Source organism: Panthera leo, chromosome E2, assembly GCF_018350215.1.
Source record: "Panthera leo isolate Ple1 chromosome E2, P.leo_Ple1_pat1.1, whole genome shotgun sequence".
Lineage (NCBI taxonomy): Eukaryota > Metazoa > Chordata > Mammalia > Carnivora > Felidae > Panthera > Panthera leo.
In genome coordinates, this window is record NC_056693.1 from 10,845,788 (window position 1) to 10,871,103 (window position 25,316).

General features: G+C 51.4%; 1 protein-coding gene across 2 annotated transcripts; it reads right to left on the reverse strand.

Annotated features, from left to right (window-relative positions):
* Positions 1 to 121: 121 nt before the first annotated feature.
* On the reverse strand, positions 122 to 23,658 carry CCDC61 (coiled-coil domain containing 61). 2 transcript variants are annotated; one of them, XM_042919862.1, is made up of 14 exons: positions 23,565 to 23,658; positions 15,729 to 15,887; positions 15,395 to 15,477; positions 11,481 to 11,638; positions 10,305 to 10,466; positions 3,241 to 3,451; positions 3,062 to 3,144; positions 2,169 to 2,338; positions 1,971 to 2,046; positions 1,503 to 1,645; positions 1,335 to 1,413; positions 1,106 to 1,157; positions 537 to 612; positions 122 to 432 (listed from the first exon to the last, which is right to left on the reverse strand). In XM_042919862.1, the coding sequence occupies exons 2-14, from the start codon at positions 15,874 to 15,876 to the stop codon at positions 335 to 337; spliced, it is 1,539 nt and encodes a 512-aa protein (XP_042775796.1). In that variant the 5' UTR covers positions 15,877 to 15,887; positions 23,565 to 23,658; the 3' UTR covers positions 122 to 334. The 2 variants fall into 2 exon arrangements, with proteins under 2 accessions (XP_042775796.1, XP_042775795.1); XM_042919861.1 differs by lacking the exon at positions 23,565 to 23,658 and adding an exon at positions 19,771 to 20,050.
* Between the last annotated feature and the right edge of the window lie 1,658 nt (positions 23,659 to 25,316).

A 25,316-nucleotide genomic window follows, 5' to 3' on the forward strand; every position in this document is an offset into this window, starting at 1 on the left:
AGGCGCGCCCAGAAATACACCCAGGTCCCAATGACACCCCTCGCCCAATCCTCATTCCCCCCCCCCCTCCCGCTCCAGCCCCACGCTTCGGTCACACGCTGAAGGATCCCAAGGACAAATATGTTTATTTACAAAATGCACACCCCCTCCCTCCGCCCCCCAGCCTGCAATGCATGGGAGAGAGGGAGGGGTCAGGGCCTCACACACGGGAGACCCCAGGAGCACCAGCAGGGGAGGAGCCTGAGCCGGGCCGGAAGGACCCGCCAACCCCGCCCCTCCACACCGACTCCGGCAGTGGGTGGGGGGGTGGAGGGGCAGTACTCCCTGCCCAAGGTCACGACCTTGTGTCCAGACGGTTCATGTACTCCTGCAAGGCCTTCAGGCGGGCGTCTATTTCCGCCATGTCCGCTGCCTGGTGGTCCGAGCTGTACTCTGTGAGAGGTGAGAGGGGTGGGTGTAGGGGCTGTGAGGGCCCAATATGCTGTCCTCAGACTGTGGGGCAGGGGAAGGGGGGACACGTGGAGTCCCAGGCTCACCTTTGATAGGGACCCAGCCCCCCGAATTAGCCGGGCGTCTCTGACGGCGGCCGCGATCCAGAGGGGTGGACTTTTGCTGCAGGAGGAGGCACGAGAGGGGGTTAGGGACCCTCCCTCTAGTCCTGCCCCCCAAGTCCACTGGAAGTTCTGAACCCGAGGATCTCAAAAAATAAGGGCTGACACCCACTGGCCACTTACTGGATGCAAAATCACCTCCCGGGAGCTTCACCAGAAAGAACCCTCTGAGGTGAAGACGATTACCATCCCCATTTAATTGATCAAAGACACTGAGGCTGAGGGACACACAGGTGATAGGAAGGGGGCGGGGCCGGTTTTAAGACCTTCCATTGGAGGCCAGCGCTGGTGCCCTTGGCCACCATCATCTGCCCCCACCCCACGCCCACCCTCCCCTCCGACCCAAGGCTCAAAACATTCGCCACCAGAAGCATTTCGGAGCCACCCCTGCCCACCTGATTCCCCCACAGTGGAATCACGGAGGAAAGGGACAGGGGCTTCTGGGAGGTTCATGCCGCCCCCTCCCCCTCCAGGGTCTGGGGAAAGACACTCACCGTATTGGACCCACTCCAGGTTGTGGGGCTGGGAGGCTTCGCGCGGCGAACGCTGACGGGAGACGGTAGTCAAGGACCGACCCGAGAAGCCTCCGGCACCTCCCACCTCGCCCTCCCAACGTGGTTTCAAGGCTCCAGCCTCCACCACCCAATTTCCCTGCAAAAGCCTCTTTCCAGCCTCCCCGGACACCCGTTTGGAGGCGGTCTCTTCCCCCAGCCCAAGTTTTACCCTCTAGGGAGGGATTCAGAGAAATCCTCAAACTCGCTGCAGGAGCTGGCGGACGAGCAGCGGCTGCGGAGACTGTCCACTAGAGGGAGAAAGAGAGCGTAAGTCTCCGGCGCTCGCCCGGGGCGCCCAGCCCGCCTGCGGGCCCCCCGCGCTCTGCAGCCCAGTTACCAGAGGAGCTGCGGTGTCGCGAGCGGTTGGCCGCGTCCCCTCGGCCGGTCACGGCGGCGGGCGGCCGAGTCTGGCGCGACCAGGAGACGGACGGCCCGTCGCCGCTTCCTCCGCTGCCCCGTCGGTTCCGCTGCTGCTGCTGCCTGCGGAACCGCAAAGGAGACGCTCACCCGGCCGCCCAGCTAGTGCCAGGAAAGGCGTCCTGCGCCCCTACGGGTCGCAGCCCGGGGCCAGTGACTCCGTTGAGGTCACGCGGCCTACGTAAGGAAGAGGCACGCGGACACGCAGACCAGGTGGTGGTGGGAGACAAGGAAGCAGGGCGGGTGGGGGGGAAGGGTCAGGAGCGGAGGTGGAGTTCAGGTGCAAAGCAGGAGCAGGAAGGGGAGAGACGGAGCAGGTGACAGGTGATGGGAGACCGCGATGGATGAGGGCACAGGTCAGCGGGCCAGTAAAGGACCAGGGACTAACTTCATCTTGATCTCTCTCTGCTTCTTCTCCTTGGCTTTCACAAAGGCCGTGGGGTCGAAACGGGGCACGCGACCACCTAGGATGGGGTGGGAGAGTGTGCAGAGAAGAGGCTGGGGTCACAGGATCACGCCTCCACAGCTCTAGTCCATTCCCCCTCCTCCCACAGGCAGGGCAGGGCAGGGCCCGGCCGGCACAGACCTGTGGGTGAAGGCGAGGGGTGGACGGGGCGGCCTCGACCCCGGCTCCCCCGACCGCTCTCCCGGGAAGAAGAGCGGGCGGCACCGCGACCACGAGATGTGGAGCGCTCCCGCGACGACGAAGCCCGATCCTCCCGCACCCGGGGCGGCACCACCGGCGGAGTCTGTCTCCTGGGAGCGCAGGACCCACTGTCAGTTTCCCGCCGGCCAGCTCCTATCTCAACTCCTATCTCAAGCCTCTTCTCGGATCACACCAACTCCGAACTTTCTGGTCCATCCCACCATCAACTCCCAGACATTCACGCCCTTGCACACGACCCTCACAGACACCTTCCCTTGTCCCAGGCTCCCGCCCCTCTCGGAGCCCCAGAGAGCGCCCCAGAAGAACCCGTCTGTCACTTCCCTGCATCCTAACAAACCCCCTTCACCGGGACCCTTCTTCCTGAGCTCTCCCACCGCTCCCTAGAAATCCCTTCCAAAATTCCGTCACCCACCGCAATAAGTAACAGCAGACATCAACCAGATCCCCACCGGCGGGGCCACAACCTTTCACCGTGTGGCCACGCCCTTTCGCTCTACGGGATAGCCTCAGGGCCCACCCCTTCCGAATCTCCAGGCCTAGCCTCCTGACACACGCTCCAAGCCCTGCCCATCTCCCCACAGACTCCGCCCACCACGTCTAACTCAGCCCCACGCGGTCCATTAGATTCCTCCCACCGCTCCGTCCCCGCCCACTCTCAGCCTCCCCACTCAAGCCCCGCCCACACGCCCTGGGCCCCGCCCTCCCCCCTCGACTCCACACCTCCTCCCCAGGCTCCGCCCGTCCAGGCCTGAGCACCCCTGCAGCCCCGTCCCGGCTCCAAGACCCCGCCCACCCCAGACCGCGCCCCTCACCCCCTCTTGTACACCGCCAGCTCGCTGTTCACGGTCCTCAGCCGCGCGCGCAGGCTACGCTCCGACGCCTTCACCTCCTCCAGCTGCCGGGGGAGAACAGGGGCGCGAGGGCCCAGACTGAGGCCGAGGTCCACGCCCCAGCGGCCACCCCCGGCCCGCCGGCCGCCCCGCCCCCTCACCTCCTTGGCCAGGCGCCGGCAATCCTGGCTGCGGCGGCCCACCCCGCGGTGTCCGAGGCCCCGCTCTTGCCGAAGCTCCAGCTCCAGGCCGCGGACGAGCCCACGCAGCGCCTCAGCCTCCTGGCGCGCCGCCCTCCCGGCCAGAGCCTCCTCTCGAGATCGGCCCAGCTGGGCCTCCAGCTCGCGCTTCTCCGATGCCAGGCGTGAAACCCTGGGGGAAGAGGGTAGAGGGAGGACGACAGAGTCGGGAGGGAGGGCGTGCACGATGCTATCATCCTCACTTCTCCATGGGTGCGGGCACGAACCATTTCACCTGCTCCAGGAACCGGGAATGCAGCCCCACCACTCCAGCCGCCCCCACGGCCCCGTAGTCTCTCTTCCCACGGGAGGAGGAACATGGCCATCCATCCCGCGGCGAGGACACAGCCCTGTGAGATCTAATTCCAAAATAAGTCATCAATCTGCCCTTCTCTGTACCCTGAGAGCCTAGCCCTGAGTTCCTGGCCTTACATTGTCTCCCACGCCCCCACCCCTGGCCTCCCAGCCATCACCGCCTCCTATTCACCAGAAGATTCTTTGTAAAATGCAAATGCGATCAGGTCACTACGGTGCTCAAAACCTTCCTTGAGAAAAAGATGTACACACAAGGCTATTCATTGCAGCACTATTTCTTTTTTAAGTTTATTTATTTTTGAGAGAGACAGAGACAGCGGGAGCAGGGGAGGGCCAGAGAGAGACAGGAAGAGAGAGAGAGAGAGAGAGAGAGAGAGAGAGAGAGAGAGAGAGAGAGAGAATCCTAAACGGACTCCTCGCTGTCAGTGCAAAGCCAGGGGTGGGGCTCGAACCCACGGTTGGAACCCAGGAAACCTCGAGCTCCTGACTTGAGCCAAAATGGAAAGTCCAACACTTAACTGACTGAGCCACCAGGGGCCCCAGCACTATTTTGTAATGTTTATTTATTTATTTTGACGGGGGGGGGGGGGGGGGGGGGCAGAGGGTCAGAGAGAGAGGTAGAGAGAATCCCAAGCAACTTCCATGCTGTCAGTGTGGAGCCAGAAGGGGAACTCTATCTCACCAACCTTGAGATCATTACCTGAGCAGAAATTAAGAGTCGGAGGCTTAGCCGACAGAGCCACCCAGGCGCCCCGCAGCCCTATTTATAATAGCAAAAGAGTAGAAATAACCAAAATGTATACCAACAGAAAGGAAGCTGAATTTCTATGATACAGCCACTGAACTCAGTACCACACAACTAGAAAAAGGAAGGAGAAAGAGCTCTATATCCTGTCGCCAAGTGATGGCCAGGATAGAAGTTTAAAAACAGGGCTGAGGGGTGCCTGGGTGGCTCAGTCGGTTAAGCGTCCGGCTTCGGCTCAGGTCATGATCTCGCGGTCTGTGGGTTCGAGCCCCGCGTCGGGCTCTGTGCTGACAGCTCAGAGCCTGGAGCCTGTTTCAGATTCTATGTCTCCCTCTTCCTCTGACCCTCCCCTGTTCATGCTCTCTCTCTCTCTGTCTCAAAAATAAATAAATATTTTTAAAAAAATTTTTTAATAAAATAAAATAAAAAAATAAAAACAGGGCTGAACAATGTTTAATACGTCTCTTTATGCAAAAGAAAAGAGGGGAATTATAAATCATATTATGTTCATATTTTCAAAAATATGTAAGGATAAATCAAAACTTAAAAAAAAAAATAGCTTACCTATCAGGGAGAAACCAGTGGCAACAGGGACACAAGTTGGACCCCACTAAATGTACCTTCTTAGTTGTTTTTTTTTTTTAATTTTTATTTTTATTAAGTAACCTCCATGCCCAATATGGGGCTTGAAGTCAAGACCCTGAGACCAAGAGTCGCATGCCCTACTGACTGAGCCAGCCAGGTACCCCCATACCTTCTTTTTCAGTTTTGACTTTGGAACTCTGAAAATATTGTATTTAAATAAATTTTAAGAAATCAACCCCTAAAACTTTTATTTTTTTTTAATGTTTATTTATTTTTGCCAGAGAGATGGAGACAGCATGAGTGGGGGAGGGGCAGAGAGAGAGGGAGACACAGAATCCGAAGCAGGCTCCAGGCTCATGACCCATCAGCACAGAGCCCGACGTGGGGCTCGAACTCACAGACTGCGAGATCATGACCTGAGCCGAAGTCGGCCGCCCAACCGACTGAGCCACCCAGGTGCCCCAACCCCTACAACTTTTAAAAGAAACTCGCTCAAATAGATCTAACTGGGTGTAAAAGTTGGCGGCATATTGGAGAATTATGTCAAGTGGCAAAAACAAAACAAAAATAACGTGGGGTGCCTGGGTGGCTGTCAGTTAAGCGTCCGACTTTGGCTCAGGTCACGATCTCGCGGTCCGTGAGTTCAAGCCCCGCGTCGGGCTCTGGGCTGATGGCTCAGAGCCTGGAGCCTGCTTGGGATTCTGTCTCCCTCTCTCTCTGCTCCTCCCCCATTCATACTCTATCTCTCTTTGTCTCTCAAAAAATAAGTAAACGTTAAAAAAAGAAAACATTAAAAAAAATAAACTTAAAAAACTTTTTTTAATCTTAAAAAAAACTATATATTGACAGTTGTTGTCACTTTGCAAGTTTAAATCAATTGGGGATCTGAAAAACACATAGATGCCTACATTTTTGGCAAAACACTGAATTTATCCTTTACAATCCAGAACAAGGCAAGGATGCCACATATCACTGCTTCTTCTCAACACTGTACTGGTGATCCTCACCAATGCAATAAGGCAAGAAAAAGAAATGAAAGATAAGGATTAAGAAAGAATTAACAAAACAGTCATTTGTAGATGAAATGATTATAAACATTAAACATCAAAGGAAATCTACAAATTATTAGAAATAATTAGAAAGCTGGTGGAAGTTACTAGACACAAAATCAACATCTACAGTTAGGGAGGCCTAGGAGGCTCAGTCTCAGTCGCGCTGATGGTACAGAGCCTGCTTGGGAGTCTCTCTCTCTCTCTCTCTGCTCCTCCCGTGCATGTTCTGTCTCTCTCTCAAAATAAATAAAAATAAACTTTAAAAAATTTTTTGAAAAATACAATTATATAAACATCTATATCGTTTATATTTAAATAAACCATTAAAAAAAATCACCCAAAGATAGGAAAAGAATCTAACAAAAGTATGATAGAATAACATCATTCAGACATTAAATAAGACCTAAATAAATACCAAGGTATATTGTTTATATATTGGAGTACTCACTATTTTTTTAAGTAGGTTCCATGCCCAGTGTGAAACCAAATGCGAGACTTGAACTCACGACTCTGAGATCAAGACCTGAGCTGAGATCAAAAGTCAGAAGCTCAACCAAGTGAGCCACCCAGGCATCCTGTGGAATACTCACTATTTATACAGATTTCAGCTTTCCTTAAATTGTTCTATAGATTCAATGCAATACCAATAAAAATTCTAACAAGTTATGGGGCACCTGGCTGGCTCAGTCACTGGAGCAACCAACTCTTGGTCTCAGGGTTGTGAGTTTGAGAGCCATGTTGGGTGTAGAGATTAGTTTATAAAAAAATAAAATCTCAAGCCTATTATTCTAAAAAAAAAAAAAATCCAACAGGTTTTATGTTTTTGTATTGAAAAACCTATTGATTCTGAAATTTATAAAGAAATGCAAATTTCCAAAAATAACCAAAAAATTCTTAAACTGGAAAAACACAAGTCAGAAGACTTGCTCTACCCAGTATGTCTAATTAGAAAGCTACAATACCTCTAACCTACATATATTATACACACACACACATACACACACATTATTTGTGATAAAGGCGACAATGACGACACAGTAGGGAAAGGATACTCTTTTCAATAAATGTCATTGGACTGATTGACTGGCCATGTGAAAAAAATATGAAAGAGCCTCTACCTCCCCCCAAAATCGATTTCAGGTGGATCGTAGACATAAATGTGAGAGGCAAAAGACAAAAAATTATAGAAGACGATATAGGACAAGATCTTCATGATACTGGGAGAGAAGGATTCTAAGGCAAGACATAACAATTACTAACTTCAGAGAAAAAAACGTATAAATTAGGCTACATCCACAATTAAGAACATCTATTTATCAAAAGACACTATTAAGAGAGTGAAAAGGCCAGCTGTAGAGGGCAAGGAGGTGTCTGAAATACATAACATCAACAAGGGGCTCATATCCAGACTATATAAAGAGCTCCTGGAAATCAGTAAGAAGTAGATGACAAAAGGAAAATAGATACGACAGGTGAACAGGCAACTGACAAAAGAGGAAATCCAAATGGCTACTTAAATATATGAAACACTGCTCAACCTCTTGGTAATTAAGTGGATGCAAATGAAAACTACCAAGAGGTACTGACTGGGCTGACGGGAACTTCATAAGAAGGACTCAGATCTCAACCTCAGAACTCATCAGCCCCCAACGCCACCTGACAGTAGGCAAGTACATGGCACCCCCAAGGAAGGTGTCTTGCCAGAGACCTAAATCTGATTAGCCTCTAGCTTTAACAGTGACTTCACAGGAAATACAGGGGACAGAGGAATACACTGACCATGGAGATAAAACGAAGTATTTACAGAGGAAATCTGATGTCTGGGATTCGCTTCTCGGGGAGAGGGGAGGGTGTGGATCAAACAAGAAGGGCAAAATGTAGAACACCGTTGAATCTGGGGCACAAATGCTTGTGCATCCTGCTTCTGTCTACTGTGTGTGCTTGGAATTTTTCCTAATAAAAAACTTCTTAAAATCCGTAGCTCCCCCACCCTCTCCCAGGAGCTCCCCATTTGATTCCCCCTCCTCGCCTCTCCTCCCACCTTCCTCTCCCGTGCTGCGTCAGCCAAGCTTCTCTTTACAGATCCAAGTCCCTCCTCCTGCAACACTTTCTCTCATCCTTTAAATGTCGCATCCGCTGTCCCCAGCCAGGCTAGGTCATGTCCCTCTGTTCTCTGCTCTCGTGCTCTCCGTACATTTCCTTCCTATAGTACCAGTCATTGTAGAGTTGGCATTTATCATTGTGATTATCTGTCTTCTGTCTGGATCCTTACTCCAGCTGTCTGGTCACCGGGAGGGAACCTGAATTCTGTGGTCGGGCTGTGTCCAACTCTACTCCACTTATTACGAGCTGGGTGACCTTGGGCAGTAGCACCTCACATCTCTGGGAAGTGGAACAATAATAACAATACCTACGTATAAAGTTGTATAAGAATCTACAGAGTGCTTGGACCATATCTGGCACTGAGTAAGGGCTCTAGAAACATTAACTCAGGCCGGGCAGTGTGCCTGGCACACAGTATGAACTGGATAAACACTGGATGGATAGATGGATGGATGGATGGATGGATGGATGGATAGATGGATGAATGAATCTTGGAGTCTTCCCAAACTCCCTCACTACAGTTAGGAAGAGGAAGTTGGGAAGAGGAAGAAGCCACCAACCAGCTGTAGGATCTCAAGCCATCCTCTCTGGTTCTGGTTGGCTCTGAGCGACAGAGGGCGCCACGCTGTGGCCAGTCCGGGAAATGCATACATCCACACACACCAGAGAGGCCAGAGGGTAGATCCTGAGGACGAAGTGAGGAAAACACTTATCCTGCTTCCCAGCAATGTACAGCCAGGCTCTTCCAGGAAGACCCACAGGGCTCTCCAGCCCCAGGGGCCCCCACCTCCTCCCTGTCAGCCCTGAGCACTTAGCCCTGGCCTAGCGGCCTAGCAGCCACCAACGTAACACAACAGCTACAGAAACAAAGGGGGCTTGGTGCTGGCTGCACGGATTCAAAATCTAGCCTGGCTATATATTATCTACTGTGTGACCTGGGGCAAGTTCTCTAACCTCTCTGGGCCTCAGTTGCCTCCTCTGTAATATGGGGGCGAGAGCAATGTCTACCTTGCAAGGATTAAAAAACTTAAGTCACGAAGGGGCACCTGGGTGGCTCAGTCGGTTGGGCGTCCGACTCTTGATTTCGGCTCAGGTCATGATCTCACGGTTCATGGGATCAAGCCCTGAGCTGGGCTCAGCACTGATAACGTGGAGCCTGTTTGGGATCCATTTTCCCTCTCACTCAGTCCTCCCCTGGCACGCTCTCTCTCTCAAAATAAACAAACATTTAAAAATAAATAAAAATTTAAAATTGAAATGAAAAAATTTTTAAAAAATAAAGAATAATAAAAATAATTAAAAATTAAGTAACAAAACACTGAGCAGAATCCTTGGCACACAGTTAAATGCTCTATAAATGTCAGCTACGGTTATAATTATCATTGTTCTTACAAAAATTTTATTTGCCCTTCCCAATGGCCGGGACTTCCTCCAGGTGGCAACGGCGTCCTGGATTCAGCACGCCACAGGGCACAGCATGCAGCAGGCACTCGGTAAATATGCCAAAAAGCCTTTGCTCTCTTCACTTTACTCTGCCAGCCCCCGTGTTTTCACCACATCCAACCAAACACAAAGCCTTTGCACACGCCATTCCCTCTGCCTAGAACACTCTTCCCCACTCGCTTCACCTGACTCACCCCAAGACCCCAGCAGGTTCCTATTGAGCCTCCTAGAGCACAGACTCCCTTTTCTGCCTAATCCCATCTCTGCTAGCAATGCTATTCCCAGGTGGTTATGTGATCAACGTCCATCTGCCCCCTGGGCTGGCCACAACGTGAAGGGCAGGGAGGGGGCCAGCACAAAAGAGGCGCTGAATATAGCCCCACCTCCACCGTCTTTGCACATGCTGTTCCCTTTGCCTGGAACGCCTCTCCCTTACCAGGCAGGCTCCAGTCTCCCCTCTGGGCTTCCCAAACTCCATCCACTGGGTAACTTCACTGTCTACAGACAGAGCTATCTCCCCCACTGGACCTGGAGTCCCAGGAGGGCAGGACCAGGATTGGCTGAATCATTGCTGTGTCCCCAGCACCACCCAGCACAAGGCAGGCACAGAAGAGGGGCTCGGAATAAATGTTTGGTGAACAAGGGACCACCACCCTTCCAATAGTGCTGAGCATAGGGCCAGGCAGTGACTGATGGGATGCCTCCTCCCTCCAGCCCCAACCGCATTCGCCTCCCGGACTCACTGTTCCCTCAGGTGCCAGATCTCAGTCTCCCGGGTGTCCCGAGCATCCTGGCCGTCCAGCCCTCGAAGGCGGCCCAGCTCCTCCTTCAGTGAGCGGATGATGCCCTGCAGGACCACAGGGTCCGGCTTGCCCTGGTACGGGAGGGGCAGCGGGTAGTGAATCCTGAGGAAGATTAGAACCGTGGCATCTCAGAGGCCAAGAATCCACCCGAGGGTAACTACCAGACCCTGAGAGCCTTCGAGCAGGAAAATGCACAATTCCAAAAACCTCACATTCCTAGAGGCTTAAGTTCTAAATGCAACTTCCAGCCCCCTCCCTGCGCCCAGATCCCTTGCACCAGCTGGCCGTCCCTGAGACTCCCTTCTAGAGCAATTTTGGAACCCCTGGCATTGATGGGCCGGGTGCAGTCCGAATTAACTTGCTCATCACACGCTGCTGGTGGAGTGAAAACTGGTATCACGTTATTTACCACCAAGCAGTCCTAATTCGATTCCACAGGGGTAGATTCTAAATGGCCTGATCTGCGTCACCGCTTAGCAGAGGAAAGGTAGGGCACCTTGATTAACGGCCGTCCCACCAGACGCTATGCTCATAGGACTGACAACTTCCCATTAGAAAATCCGGGAGCGATTATCAAATGGGGCAGATGCTATCCCCTGGCTACCCAACGGCCATTGCCAGCTCCCTCCTCCCTTGCTGCCTCCCACTGTACAGGCTAAAGAGCCAGGCATTGATTTTAGCAGCATCCCCTGCCCATGACCACTTGTGGCCAAATATTAGGGAAAGGCCACAAGACCATTTCTGGCCAGATATGATAGGAAACCTATTGGGCATCTTGTAGGAACACTTCTATTTTCCTGATTAAAAACAAAAACAAAAGCAGTAGATGCAATTAGCAAGTACAGCCCAGTTCTCTTCCTCTTGCTTTGATACAGAAGCCACGCCTGGAGGGCCAGCAGCCATTTTGTGACCTTGAGGAGACAAGGATGAGGTCCAAAAGCCAACACTTCAAGGATGACATAAAAGGAATAACACAACACCAAACGATACAAACCCCAACAGTGAAGATTCCAAAGGCACCACCCCCACCCCGCCCTCAGGGTTTTCTGAGTTCTAACTACACCCTCTCCTACCCACCCACCAGCCTGAGCCTGGAGCCAAGTTCTTTATCCCCACCTGTCAAACTCCACAGAGTAGATGAGGATCAGGTAGCGCTTGGAGTTGAGCTGGGCTGATCTTGAGGCCAAAGGGCCTGGGCGGCCCCCCATCTTGCGATTCCGCAGGGACTCCAGGTCTGTGTAGGTGAGCAGGTCAAGGGTGACCGACTCACTGCTCTGTTGGAAGAGGACGGGAGGAACGGCCAGGCCCGGGGCACACAACCCCCAAAGCCAGGCCACGCTCCATCCATTCGTTGGGCTAGTGGGGCCTTTCCGACACTGAGACAGATGACCAGGATGGCCCTGCCCCAGGGGCTGGCAAAGGACACCAGAGGGAGAAACTGGTAAGAACCTAAATGCTCAACCATGGGGGACAGCTTAATGCTGTGGCTCTCCAAGTGTTGTCCAAAGGCCCCTGGGGGTCCCCGAGACCCTTTCAGGGAATCCACGAGGCCAAGACAATTTTCCTAATAATACTGTCATGGGCCCTTTTTTTGCTGTGTTGACATTCTTGATGTTCAAAGACTTTCCTTGGGGAGATCGGTGAGGATATTAACAAATGTGACTTCCTGATACCGGATAATGAAATGTGTCAACACTCAGAAGGTCCACATAACGCAGCGAACCGTATTTTCCAAATGACCGGTGCATGATATGATAAAATGGGCAAAAGATCCAAGCAAAGTTCAAGGTACATCAATAGAGTTTAACGTAACGTAAAACAAAAAGTTCATTGATATGCTCTTGGACTCCACACTGCGACAGACCTTTGAGAAATGACCACCTGTGCCGATTTAATACGTTAGCAAAGAAGGATGTGCACCATGATCTGATAAAAGCAATTAAAGGGGGCGCCTGGGTGGCTCGGTTGGTTAAGCGTCCGACTTCGGCTCAGGTCACGATCTCACGGTCCGTGAGTTCGAGCCCCGCGTCGGGCTCTGTGCCGACAGCTCGGAGCCTGGAGCCTGTTTCAGATTCTGTGTCTCCCTCTCTCTCTGCCCCTCCCCCACTTGCACTTTCTCAAAAATAAACATAAAAAAAAAAAAAACACACCGCAACAGACTGAATGCAGAAGCACATATAAGAATCTAGCAGTTTTCAGGGCGCCTGGGAGGCTCAGTTGGTTAAGCATCTGACTCCTGAGTTCCGCTCAGGTTATGATCTCATGGTCTGGGAGTCTGAGCCTCTCCTCAGGTTCTGTGCTGACAGTGTGGAGCCTGCTTGGGATTTTGTCTCCCTCTCTCTCTGCCCTTCCCCTGCTTGCATGCGTGTGCTCCCTCTCTCTCTCTCTCTCTCAAAATAAATAAAAATTTTAAAACTAAAAAAATAAAATCTAGCAGTTTTCTATTAAGCAAGGCATTAAACAGATTTGCAAAAATGTAAAACCATGCTGTATTTCCTACTAATTTATTGTGTCTTAGAAAATGTATTTTTTCATTAAAATGTTATTTAACACATAACAGGCTTATTATGGCTATTTTAAGTGAACTCATAAATATCTTGAAGTTATTCTCAGTTTTAATTTATAAAACAACTTAATTTACAATACGGCAAACAGGGGCGCCTGGGTGGCTCAGTCGGTTAAGCGTCCGACTTCAGCTCAGGTCACGATCTCACCGTCCGTGAGTTTGAGCCCTGCGTCGGGCTCTGGGCTGATGGTTCAGAGCCTGGAGCCTGCTTCTGATTCTGTGTCTCCCTCTCTCTCTGCCCCTCCCCCGTTCATGCTCTGTCTCTCTCTGTCTCAAAAATAAATAAACATTAAAAAAAATTAAAAAAAAATACGGCAAACAAATATTGATAGAAAAAGCCTGCATAAACAAAAGCTCTTTGATGGCCTCAATAATTTTTAAGACCACAAAGGGGTCATGATACAAAAAACGGGGTTACATAAATCATGCTGAATGAGCGTAACAGAATACTAAGCAACCACTAACAAGGATGACAAACTCACAAGTTGATGACAATAATAAAAATAGACAATATCTATAAAGCACTTATTATGAGCCAGACGCCATTCTAAGGTTTATACACAGAACTTATTTAATCTTCACAACGCTGTGAAACAGGGACTGCTTTATCCCCCATGACAAATAGGAAAACTAAGGCATGAAGGGGAAGTAACTGGCCCAGGGCTCCCAGCTAGTAAGCGGCAGTGATGAGTCTGACTTCAGAATTCATGCTCTTGACCATTGTGCTATTCTGCCTACACATACACATAAAGTGCTAACAGTCTGGAGTAGGGGAGATAAAGGGGATTATAAGAGACTGTCAGTTTCAGGGCACCTAGGTGGCTCAGTCAGTTAAGCAGCTGACTTCAGCTCAGGTCATGATTACACGGTTCATGAATTCAAGCCCTGTGTGGGCCTCCGTGCTGACAGCTCAGAGCCTGGAGCCTGCTTCGAATTCTGTGTCTCCCTCTCTCTCTGCCTCCCCTGTTCGTGCTAGGTCTCTTTCTCTATCAAAACTAAATAAACATTAAATAAAAAAAATAAGAGGGGTGCCTGGGTGGCTCAGTCAGTTGAGTGTCCAACTTCGGCTCAGGTCATGATCGTTCGGTTCATGGGTTCAAGCCCCACGTCAGGGTCTGTGCTGACAGCTCAGAGCCTGGAGTCTGCTTCAGTTTCTGTGTCTCCCTCTCTCGCTGCCCCTACCCCACTCATGCCCTGTCTCTGTGTCTCTCTCTCTCTCTCAAAAATAACTAAAACATTTAAAAAAAATAATAAGAAAGAAAGACGGTCAGTTTCTAAGTCGCACACTTTAATATGTGAGTGCAAATATCTATAATCAGAGAAATAATGTAGGTCATAGTTTTAAAATGCCTAAATAGCACCCTTGCCACTCCAACGTCCAACCTGCTCCCCCCCCCCGTCAATACTTCTAACTACTTGACGTTATACATTTTTTCAATTTTCTGTTTCTCCCACTAGAATGTCCATTTCATAAAGGACAGGAATTTTATCTCTTGTGTTTAGTGCTGTATCCCAATGTCTATTACAGTGCCTGGCACACTATAAATGCTCAGTAAATTACGTGAATGAGTAGCTATACTCACTGATTTGACTAAATTTTTATGAAATATCGTTTAATCTTTTACTTTTTTAACTTTTTAAGTTTATTTATTTATTTTGAGAGAGACAGAGACAGCATGAGTGGGGGAGGGGCAGAGAGCGAGAGCGAGAGAAAGAGAGAATCTCAAGCAGGCTCCACGCTGTCAGCACAGAGCCCGACGTGGGGCTTGAACTCACAAAACTACAGGATCGTGACCTGAGCCAAAACCAAGAGTCGGAGGCTTAACCGCCTCACGTGGTTTAATCTTTTCAAAGCAGGTTACAGAGGGGTGCCTGGGTGGCTCAGTCGGTTAAGCGTCTGACTTCAGCTTGGGTCATGATCTGGCAGTTCATGGGTTCGAGCCCCGCATCAGGCTCTGTGCTGACAGCCCATAGCCTGGAGCCTGCTTTGGATTCTGTGTCTCCCTCTCTCTCTGCCCCTCTCCCACTCGCCCCTGTCTCTCTCCCTCAAAAATAAACATTAAAAAACAACAACAACAACAACAACTTTAAAAGCAGGTTACAGAATACTTTGGGAAATATATCAACTATATAAAATTATACATCTGCAAATACACACACACACACACACACTTTCACAAGTAAACAGAGAAGTGGTGAAACGGCTGGAGTGATTTTCACCAAAATATTAACAGGAATGAGTGTTAGTAGAGTGATTCTTCCTTTCTTCTGGACATTCCTCTGTGACAGGAATTTCCCACATTAGAGTAACCATCACTAGAATCAGAATAAACCACTTACATTTGGGAAAGAAGAAAAAGACAGGCCTGTCCCTTTAAGGAAAGAGACGGTAGAGGGCCTTGCATCCGTCACATGGGCATCCACCTCCCCAGGGATCCACCCCTAGCTCCCAACCTGCCCCTACCTGGGTGAGAGCCGACTCTAGCATGTTACAGAAGATGTTGAACTGTTTGAAGTTCCCTGTCTTGTGAGTCAGATCTTCGATGACTGGGTAGAGAGAAAAGTCCTTCCTGAAGTCTGACCACCTGCCCAGCCCAAGAGCAACGCATCCAAGCTTCCCAACTTGCCCCCCCTCCAGGGCCTCTGGCCTGAGGGACGAGCCCTCCACCCCCACCCCACCTTAGGGAGTCTGGTCAGGTAGAAGACGCAGATGGGCGGGTTCCTGGTTGACCTCATCTTCCGGGAGAAGGTGATCCCAGGGAAGGACAGGTGAAACCACCCCAGGCAGGCACACTCACAGCTGGCATCGAACTCGCCCCGCCACTGGTCAGCCGTCATCCGGTCCTCCACCTCCAGCTCTAGTACCTGCCCAGACACCACCACCCGCACGGCATGCTCCACACCCCGGAAGACATAGTCCACCTGCAGGCCGGCTGGCTGGTCCATGGCCAGTGTCGCTGCAGAAGGGATGAAACAGAGACCCAGAGGGGCTGAGAGGCCAGGCTCCAAGGCCGGAAGGCCAAGAATTCATATCCTGGCTTCACCATTCGCCAGCTTTGACACCTCAGGAAAGCGATTGCCTCTCTGTGCCTCAATCTCCTCATCCAGAAAACGGGTATAATAATGGAATCTACCGCAGAGTCTTGTCATGATCATTAAATTGCAAAATCCACATAAAAACACTTAGAACTGTATCCATGCCCCACGCGTGCTGGCTGACAGGATATATGATTTCCAACAAGAGAATCGTGATTAATACACTGATATTAATTTATTAATCCTTATGCTCATTATCTATTAATCAGTCACGCATTCATTCAAACGTTTGTGGAGAAAAATCAAGCTACAAAGGGAGACAGAGAGTACTGAGGTCAGGCAGAGCAGATTTAAAATTTTTATTTTATTATTTTTTTTTTAGAGAGAGAGAGAGAGCGCATGCGAGCAGGAGAAAGGGACAGGGGGGAGTGGGGAAGGAGAGAGGGAGGGAGAGAGACAGACTCTTAAGCAGACTCCATACTCAGAGCAGAGCCTGAATCAGGACTCAATCCCATGACCCTTGGATCATGACCTGAGTCAAAATCAAGAGTCAGACGCTCAACCAACTGAGCCACCTAGGCACCTCCAGGCAGGGTAGATTTTTTTTTTTAGTTAAAAAAAATTTTTTTAAACGTTTTTATTTATTTTTGAGACAGAGAGAGACAGAGCATGAACGGGGGAGGGTCACAGAGAGAGGGAGGCACAGAATCTGAAACAGGCTCCAGGCTCTGAGCTGTCAGCACAGAGCCCGACGCGGGGCTCGAACTCACGGACTGCGAGACCATGACCTGAGCCGAAGTCGGACGCTTAACAGACCGAGCCACCCAGGCGCCCCTTTTTTTTAGTTTTTAAAGTCTATTTATTTATTTTTTGAGAGAGACAGAGACAGCGCAAATGGGGGAGGGGCAGAGAGAGGAGAGAGGATCCCAACAGGCTCTGCGCTGCCACAGAGACTGACGAGGGGCTCGAACTCTGAAACCACTCTTAGCCAATAGGGCTTACTTAGCCCTCTTCTCTTAGCCAATAGGGCTACTACTTGCTGTTAGTTCTATGGAGTGGAGGTCAGGGTCAGATCTGTGCATTCGGCGTGGATTTTAGGGAGAGCCCCAGGTTGCTTGAGCTCGTATCTAGCTTCAGGTATGTGCACAGACACGGGCAAGTTACTTAATCTCTCTTGGACCCAGATTCCTTCTCTCTAAAGCACATGCTCTCCTGGGTGCTGGGGATACCATGAGAAACCAGATTTCGCCCCTACCCTCAAGAGGGCGGCAGCAGTCAGAGGTATAAAAATGTCACACACACACACACACAAGTTGGGGGTAGGGCTCCTGGGCAGCTCAGTCGGTTAAGTGCAGACTTCCGCTCAGGTCACGATCTCATGGTTCGTGAGTTCGAGCCTGGCACCGGGCTCAGTGCTGACAGCTCAGAGCCTGGAGCCTGTTTCAGATTCTGTGTCTCCCTCTCTCTGTCCCTCCCCCACTCGTGCTCTGTCTGTCTGTCTCTCTCTCTCTCAAAAATCAAATAAACATTTTTTAAAATGTCCACAAAAAAAAAAAAAAAAAAAGTTGACTAGTGGGAAAAAAGGAGACGCTGGGGGTAGGGGTTGCTTTTGTAGCTAAGGTAGCCAGGGAAGGGCTCTCTGAGCAGACGCCTGGAGAGGGGTAAGGAGAGGCCAGGGGAGGGCTCCACGGTGGGATGTTCCTGGTTTATTCTAAGAACAGCAAGGTATAAGCGTGAGGGACGGAGAGAGGGGTAAGTGATGAGATGAGAGAAATACCCGGCCAGATGATGTTCATGCAGGCCTCTGTAAGCCCATAGGAGGATAACAGGGCTCATGTCCTCGGATTGGTGTAAGGATTAAATGACTTAATCCCGATAAAATCCTTGGACAAATCAAGCAATGCCTGACACAGGGCAAGCACTCAGTACACACCGGCATTATTATTATTATTATTATTATTATTATTATTAGTTGTTGTTGTGTTGTGTCTTGAAAGGCAGTACAGAAACAAGGCAAGTCCATTTTCTCCTCAGTGTACAGATGGGGAAACTGAGGCTCGGCAGAAACCCACAGCTGCCCCAGGGACAGAGCTACCCAGGACTGCCCCCAACCCAGATCACGGGGACCCCTCCAATGCCTGGTCTCCTTCTCTCCCCCGCAACCTTTGCTCCGCATCATACTCTCCCCCAAAAAGTCTTCCTAAAGGCTGATATTGGAAAATATAACATTTATGAGGCCAGAAAATGATGAGCCCTGAAACTCTAGGCCAGAGGTCTTTAACCTTTTTAGGAGTCTTTGTGCCTCTGATAGCCTAATGAGATCTCTGAACTCCCCCCAGACAAATGAATAACCAACCCTTGGCGAGTAATTTCAAGGGCTCCCAGAATACCACCCTGAGGCCCATCCACAGATCCCCTTTCTCAAAGGCCCAAGGACAACCGCCAAAGCCCCAGACATCCTGGCAGGCACCTCTGACTCTAGACCCAAGTTCATAAATTTATTTGGGGGGGGAGGGGGGCGCTCTCTCGAGTTTGGAACTGGCTGATGGAATCGAGAGACCTCTTCCCCCTGAAAATCCATACTCTCACAATTGGGCACTTTCACATTCTCTGGAGGTTCAGAGGTGGGGTTAATAATCCCTGAACTATGGGCAAACAAACAGCTACACATTTCAACGTAATCCTGCCCCCCCGCCCCTCGGTCCTCCGCGGGAGTGCCAGGCAGCGCTGGCCCTGCCCCGCCCGGTGCCCTGAGCCCCGCCCTCCGGCCCCGCCCCTCCGGCTCCGCGAACCAATCAGTAGTCGCGCCATTCCGGTTACCAAGGCGTTGGAGGTACCGGCAGAACCCCGTAGGAGCCTTAACAGCTTCACCGCCCCACTCACCACCACCCGGCTCGCTGCACCAAACTCCAGGGAGGAGACAGAGGAGTAAAGGGGCCCGTCCCATCCATCTCCACCACCAACCCAGCCCTGCTCTCCTCCCCCACTCCCCCACAGAAGCTCCCCATTCTCTTCCCGAGAATAGCAGCCCTTCCCTAAACCACGGAGCCTTTCCTCATCCAACTGCCGTGAAGTCATTAGCCTCCGGCTCAGTGCCCAGATATTAAGCCCCTGAATATTCTCCCCGAATTCCACTGTCCCCTTACACACACCTGCCCCCCGCACCTCCACAAACTTCGCCCGCTCCCCTCTTCTCGGCCTGATGGGAGCACCCCTGCCACCTCCACATTCCTTTCCAGACCCCAACTCCCCATCTGGGGATTCTGAGCCTGGAGATTCCGGACTCCCTTCCCCTCCCCGCTGCAGAACCTCCCTCCCTCCATTTTCCAGCCTCACCCCTCCTACCACATTCCGGAAACCAGCCCTCTTCACTCCCTTCCCCATGTCCCTTACTGCCATGCGGCTCTCCAAGATGGGGGGCGGGATGGGCCACATTCCCCCTCTCCGTACACCAGCCCCCAAGTTCTCCTGAGGTCCCCCCCCCCCATATTTTACCTGACTTTTGCTCCCTCCTGTTATTCCGCCTGGATTCTGCCTGCATATTTGCCCAAGGTTCTACTCCACAGTGAGGATCTACCCCATTTTCAGCCTGTCTTACTTTCCCCCATATTTCACCTGGATTCTGATCCCTCCCAAATTCTATGTAACCCCCCACTTCCCCCCCACACACACATTTTCCATCTCCCTTCCCTGCAGAGCCTTCCCTGAACACCCTGCCTACGCCTCCCCCCCTCCCCACCAATTCTGGGATTCTCCAGACCCCGAGCCCCTCCCTCCTTCCCACCCCCCACCTTGTCCTTCTACCTGCATCCTTCATCCTTGCTCTGTGACCAGTGGCCCATCCTGGTTGCTGGTTTCATTCCAGTCCCAAGACTCTTCCCGGCTCCTCTTCTCCGCCTCAGCTTCCCGACCCTGCATTCGAGGCCCCGCCCCCGCCAACCCGTGACGTCAGCCCTTCAACCTTGCGCGCTCCGCGTGGACACCCCAGCACCCCACTCGGGCCCACACAGCTGACCCCACTTCTCGGGCCTCACGACCTCATGGCTTCAGCACACACGCACATGCGCACAAGCCCCCTCAACTTTCCGACCCCAGCCCTCTCCCTCCCGTCTTTCACTAAGATGACTCCCCTCTCCGCTGCCAGGGTCACACCCTGGCTCCTCCCCCTCCCAACAGCGCTCCCCGGATATTCCAGATTTCACAGCCCTCGCCCTACGGTGGGGGTGGGAGCCAAGACAAATCCACATCACCATCTCCCACACAAGACAGGGGTAAATCACCAGCTCTGGCAGCCCCCACCCCGGGTGGTTATTTCCACCCTCTCCGCAGCGCCCTCCTGCCCCCACCACCACACGTTCCAGCCTGGCCATGACCTAGCCGGCCTCTCCTACGCAGTGTACCCCCCCCCCCCCCACCTCACATACTATACACACCGGCCTGGCCCCGCCCCCATTCTAAGCTCACCTCACCGCCCAGTGGGTGAATTTGAGCTGGCTAGAACTCCCCTCCCTTCGCCCTGCGCTCCCGCAGAATATAGACCAGAGCCTTCCACACTGTCCCCCTGGAACACATAAACACGAAAGGCTTCTGGGACTCCCCAGGATCCACACCTCCACAGCGCACACCGCAGCCCATCACCACCCCGTGGCGTATCCAAATCCCGCCCCCCCCCCCCCACTATCCCTCAAAGGCTTTTTGCCTTAGATAAGGACGATGCACACCGATCAACCAGTGACTCATCCTTTAATTCTGCTCTCTGGCAGCTGCTGTAACCATCCCCCATTTTACGGAGGACGAAACTGAGGCTTGCCCAGAATCCTGCAGCGAGGGAAAGGCACACCAGACCCCCTACACATTACCCAGCTACCCTTCCCGGACCACCTTCTGCTTCCTCCCATAACTCCCTGCTCCTTTCCCTCCCAGCACCAATCCTTCTGGGTGGTCTCGTATCTTAAGCATGACACACAGGGACTCCTGGCCTCAGCTCCCATCCCACCACCTGCCCACAGTGTGACCCAGGGCAAGGCACTTAGCCTTTCTGGGCCTTTTCCCATCAGTCAAGTGGGGATAATAAGAGCTCCCATCTCACACAGGGTGACCGTGGGGATTAAATTAATACATGGAAGGAGGTTCGAACAGTGCCTGGCTTTCGGTCAGCTGTTTACCATCTGTGCAACTAGCTGATGATTAGTTGACAGACTAGAAACCCAAGATTTTGATCATTCCTGGGTCTTCAGCACCGTGGGCCTGGCACAGATCAGGGGCTACTTTATGCAAGATGCCAGGAAAACGGGGTTGTAGGTACTGGATACAGCTGAGGTTTTGTCCTCTCAGCTCACCCCTTGTCGCCAGGTCCCAGCTCCAATGTCCACTCCGGCAGGAAGCCCTCCCTGACCCCCAGGCTAGGTGAGGAGCTGTCTCAACCACCAGGCTCCCCAGCACTGCCCAGCAGAGGGCCAGCCACAGAGGGGAGGGTTAACGATGAGACAGCTCCTGTCCAAGCTCTGAACTGGTTTCTCCGAGGGCTGCAGGTGGTTGATGACAATGCGGGATCTTGGGCATGGCCCCAAATCGGCAGAAGCAGAACTTCTGGGGGGAGGGGGTGGGCCCAGGAATCTGCATTTCCCACAAGCTCCCCCAGCACTGAGATCTGAGACCTTACACCCCTGGACGCCACAGTCTTCCCAGTTTATTACCCCATCTTGACCCCACCACCCCACCCAAGACTCTCCCAATACCACAGGGAGCCCCCCCCCCCCAAGAAATGATGGAGATGATGGTAGAGTATAAGTAACGCTTTTTAAAGCATCTGTGGGCGGGGCGCCTGGGTGGCTCAGTCGGTTAAGCATCCGACTTCAGCTCAGGTCACGATCTCACAGCTCAGGTCACGATCTCACGGTCTGTGAGTCCGTGAGTTCGAGCCCCGCATCGGCCTCTGGGCTGATGGCTCAGAGCCTGGAGCCTGCTTCCGATTCTGTGTCTCCCTCTCTCTCTGCCCCTCCCTGGTTCATGCTCTGTTTCTCTCTGTCTCAAAAATAAATAAACGTTAAAAGAAATTAAAAAAAAATAAAATAAAGCGTCTCCCTCTCTCTCTGCCCCTCCCCCGTTCATGCTCTGTCTCTCTCTGTCTCAAAAATCAATAAACGTTAAAAAAAATTTTTTTTTTTTAAATAAAGCATCTGTGGACACTTCTAGGTGCTGAGTTCTATACTCTTATGAGGCAAACACTCTATCACTCTAGTGGGGGGTGGGAGTCTAAGAAGCCAGTGGATATAAACAAACACAAATATATGTTGGGTAGGAGTCAGTGTTACCAAGGAAAACAAAACCAGGTGATGACGGGCCGGGGAGTAACAGGGGCCAGTTTCTCTTGGGTGGTCAGCGGAGGCCTGTCTGTGGATTTGACATCTGAACAGAGACCTGAAGGAGGTAAGGGAGAAGCCACGTAGACATCTGGAGACTACGCGATCCTGGCAGGGGAGAGCAAGGACATTCCCTGGGGTGGGAAATTTGGTATGTCTGAGGAACAATGAGGAGGCCAGGGTGGCTGAAGCCGTGTGAACAAGGGAGAATGGCAGGAGTTGAGGGCAAAGTGGAGGGGGAGCTGGGGCCGGTGGGGGCACTACAAGCTTGGCAAGGACTTCTACTGCGTGAGGTGAGAGCTATGGGGGTGTCTTGACCAGGGAACACCATGATCTGACTTGTGTTTTAACAGGAACCTCCAACGGGGGGGGGGGGGGGGGAAGAGTAGAGAAGAGTCGGCCGTTGGACAAATGAGTCTGGAGTTCAGGGGAGAGATCCAGACTGCAGACAGGCATTTGGAGACATCATTATATAAAGAGCATGTGAAGCCAAGAGACTGGGTGAGGCCACTAGGTGGGAGATATAGACAAGTAAGAGATGAGGTCACCCTAACGATGATAAATAAAACTGAGGCACAGAAGGTTAAACAATTGGCCCAAAGACACCGTGACGGTCAGTGGCAGGGCCAGTGGCAAAGCCAGCATTTAAACTCGGGCAGCCCCAACTCCGGACCCCACACTCTTAACCACCGGTAGGGTTGTTAAGAACTTTCAGAGTTAATTCATTCAAAACCTGGCACATAGTAAGCCCTCAACAAACGCTACGTGTATCGATCACATGCCTTCACACCTCGTTAACACACACCTTCATCCCCGGAGTCCTCACTCATTTCCTCCCTCGATATAGTTCCTCACCTGCCCTCCACCCGAATCAAAGCTTGTCACTCATCGCAAGGACCTCCGCTCCTCCACACTGCGCTGTAATAACCCCTTGCCTTCAAACCTCCCATTAAATCGCAAGGCTATATCACAAGGGCGTTTCTGTATTTTACCACCTGCTGTCGCCTGCTTTACACACTTTCCCCATTAAAGACCCTCCTGAGAAATACAAAACATCTCCCCCACTCATATGCTGCCCTCTGCCTTACAAACACTCATCAAAGCGCCTATCCGTGTTAAAGGTCACCCCCTCTCGACTCTTACACTGCCCGCCGCAGCCCACCTTCCCCCAGAGCATCCCCTCCCCCCAGGATCGCCACCCCGGCCCGCGCACCCGCTACTCCCGCCGCCTCTCACCTTCTCCACAGACACCCCTCCTCGCGAGGGGTTCAACTGCCGAAGCTCCAGCCCCGCCCCAAGATCCGGCCTTCTCGCTTCTGATTGGCCCTGGTTTACTCCCAGCCGAGTTCTCATTAGTCAAAACAGACGCCCGTCACGCCGTGTCCCGCCTCGGAGAAGAGCCCACCCACCAAAGCTTGCAATTGGCCAACTCGGATGAGAGGTTCCTAAATGGGCCGGGTCGTCGGTCTTCTCTCCAATCTTTACTGGCTAATTACTACTGCCAGTCATACAAGGAGGGGTGTTCCTCGGAGGGGAGGAAATCCTGGAAGTAGCCCCTTGACTCCGCCCGTCGCCCCCTGCAGCGGAATAGGACGCTCCCACGCGGAGGGGCGGACTGGAGGAGAGCCGGGAACGCATGCGCACAGCCGGGTCTTGGCCGCCGCGGGTCCGGAAGCTGCGGAGAAGTTCTTAGCTGGAAGGCGGGTTTGAGGTTCATCGTTGCTCAGTGTGTTCCAAGTCTGCATTAAACACTTACAGGCCTTGGCTTATTTAAACTTAACAACCCTGCAGTGTAGGGGCTGCTGTGATCCCCATTTTGTTATTAAGGAAACAGTCTCAGAGAGGAACAGCCGCTGCCCGGGGATCGCACAGCTTGAGAACGTATTCCTATTTTGAGCCAATGAGTCATCAACAGGGCCCATAGAGCTTATAGAATTTGGTGGAGGTGTAGGGGAGGGGAGCATTCCTTAAGAAAAGAAATACAAAGTTACTAACACAAAATTGGGTATGAGCATGAAAACGTAGACTATGAAATAATAACGAGTTACACATTTAAAAGAGCTCACAAACACCGCAAACGTTGCACAATCCCCAAAGATAACGTCATGTTTTTATTAATTCACTGCCTGACACACCTCTGTGGTTTGTCGCCTACTTTTTTGGCTGCATGTACTTATTTCATAATATCCTGATCTACAGAGAGAAGAGAACAGTAAATTATCTTTTCCTCTAGTGGAATGAAACTTTTCCTCTAGTGGATGAAACTTTTTCTTAGTCATTATAGCTTAGAAAAAGTTTCAACTTCACAAGTCCATATTGGTGATGTCATCTAAATATTTTGGAAATTTGTGAAACCTTTCACGATGTTTAACTCATGTTAGCTACATTTCGGAACATGTGTTCATGGACTAGCTTCTGGCTCAGTTCTTTTAATCATTAACTCACCTCCATTATACAGGGGCTTGGGGAGTAGCCACTAGAGCGTAAGGTCATGCCCCAGTAGACGGTGGGCCTTGTACCTAGTGAGTTAGCACCTTGGACAATAGGAGCGCTCCTGGAAGCCATTCCTACACCAAGACAACTAGTTAGGCAATTTAAGTATATCTGAAAATGGCTATGAACCGCATCAGCATATCTCATGAAATGCAACCCGAATGTACTGAGCACCTACTATGCTCCAGGCACTTTTCTGGGTGCTGGGGGTAGGTATATCAGTGAACAAAGAGAAAAAGAAGCCTATGCCTAGTGAAAGGAAGACACACAATTAAGTATAAATACATACATACATAAAACAGTGAGTAAATGTATGTATGATGTCAGATTGTGGTAAGTACTATGGAGAAAATAAAGCAGAGTAAAGGAGACAGGATGGTCAGAGAAGGTGTCTCAGAGAAGGTGACTTAGAAGGGAGACCTAAAGAAAGTGAACGAGCCAGTCTTGTGGATACAGGGGTAGAGCATTCCAGGAGAAGCAAACAATGAGGGCAAA

What these genes read in the sequence shown, in the direction of transcription:
- CCDC61 (XM_042919861.1), bottom strand. An exon ending in ATCTGGCACCTGAGGGAACA is followed by an intron (nt 3,452 to 10,304) that starts GTGAGTCCGGGA and finishes CTCTTCCCCCAG; the next exon opens with GGTTTCACGCCTGGCATCGG. An exon ending in CAGAGAGAGATCAAGATGAA is followed by an intron (nt 1,646 to 1,970) that starts GTTAGTCCCTGG and finishes GCGGTTCCGCAG; the next exon opens with GCAGCAGCAGCAGCGGAACC.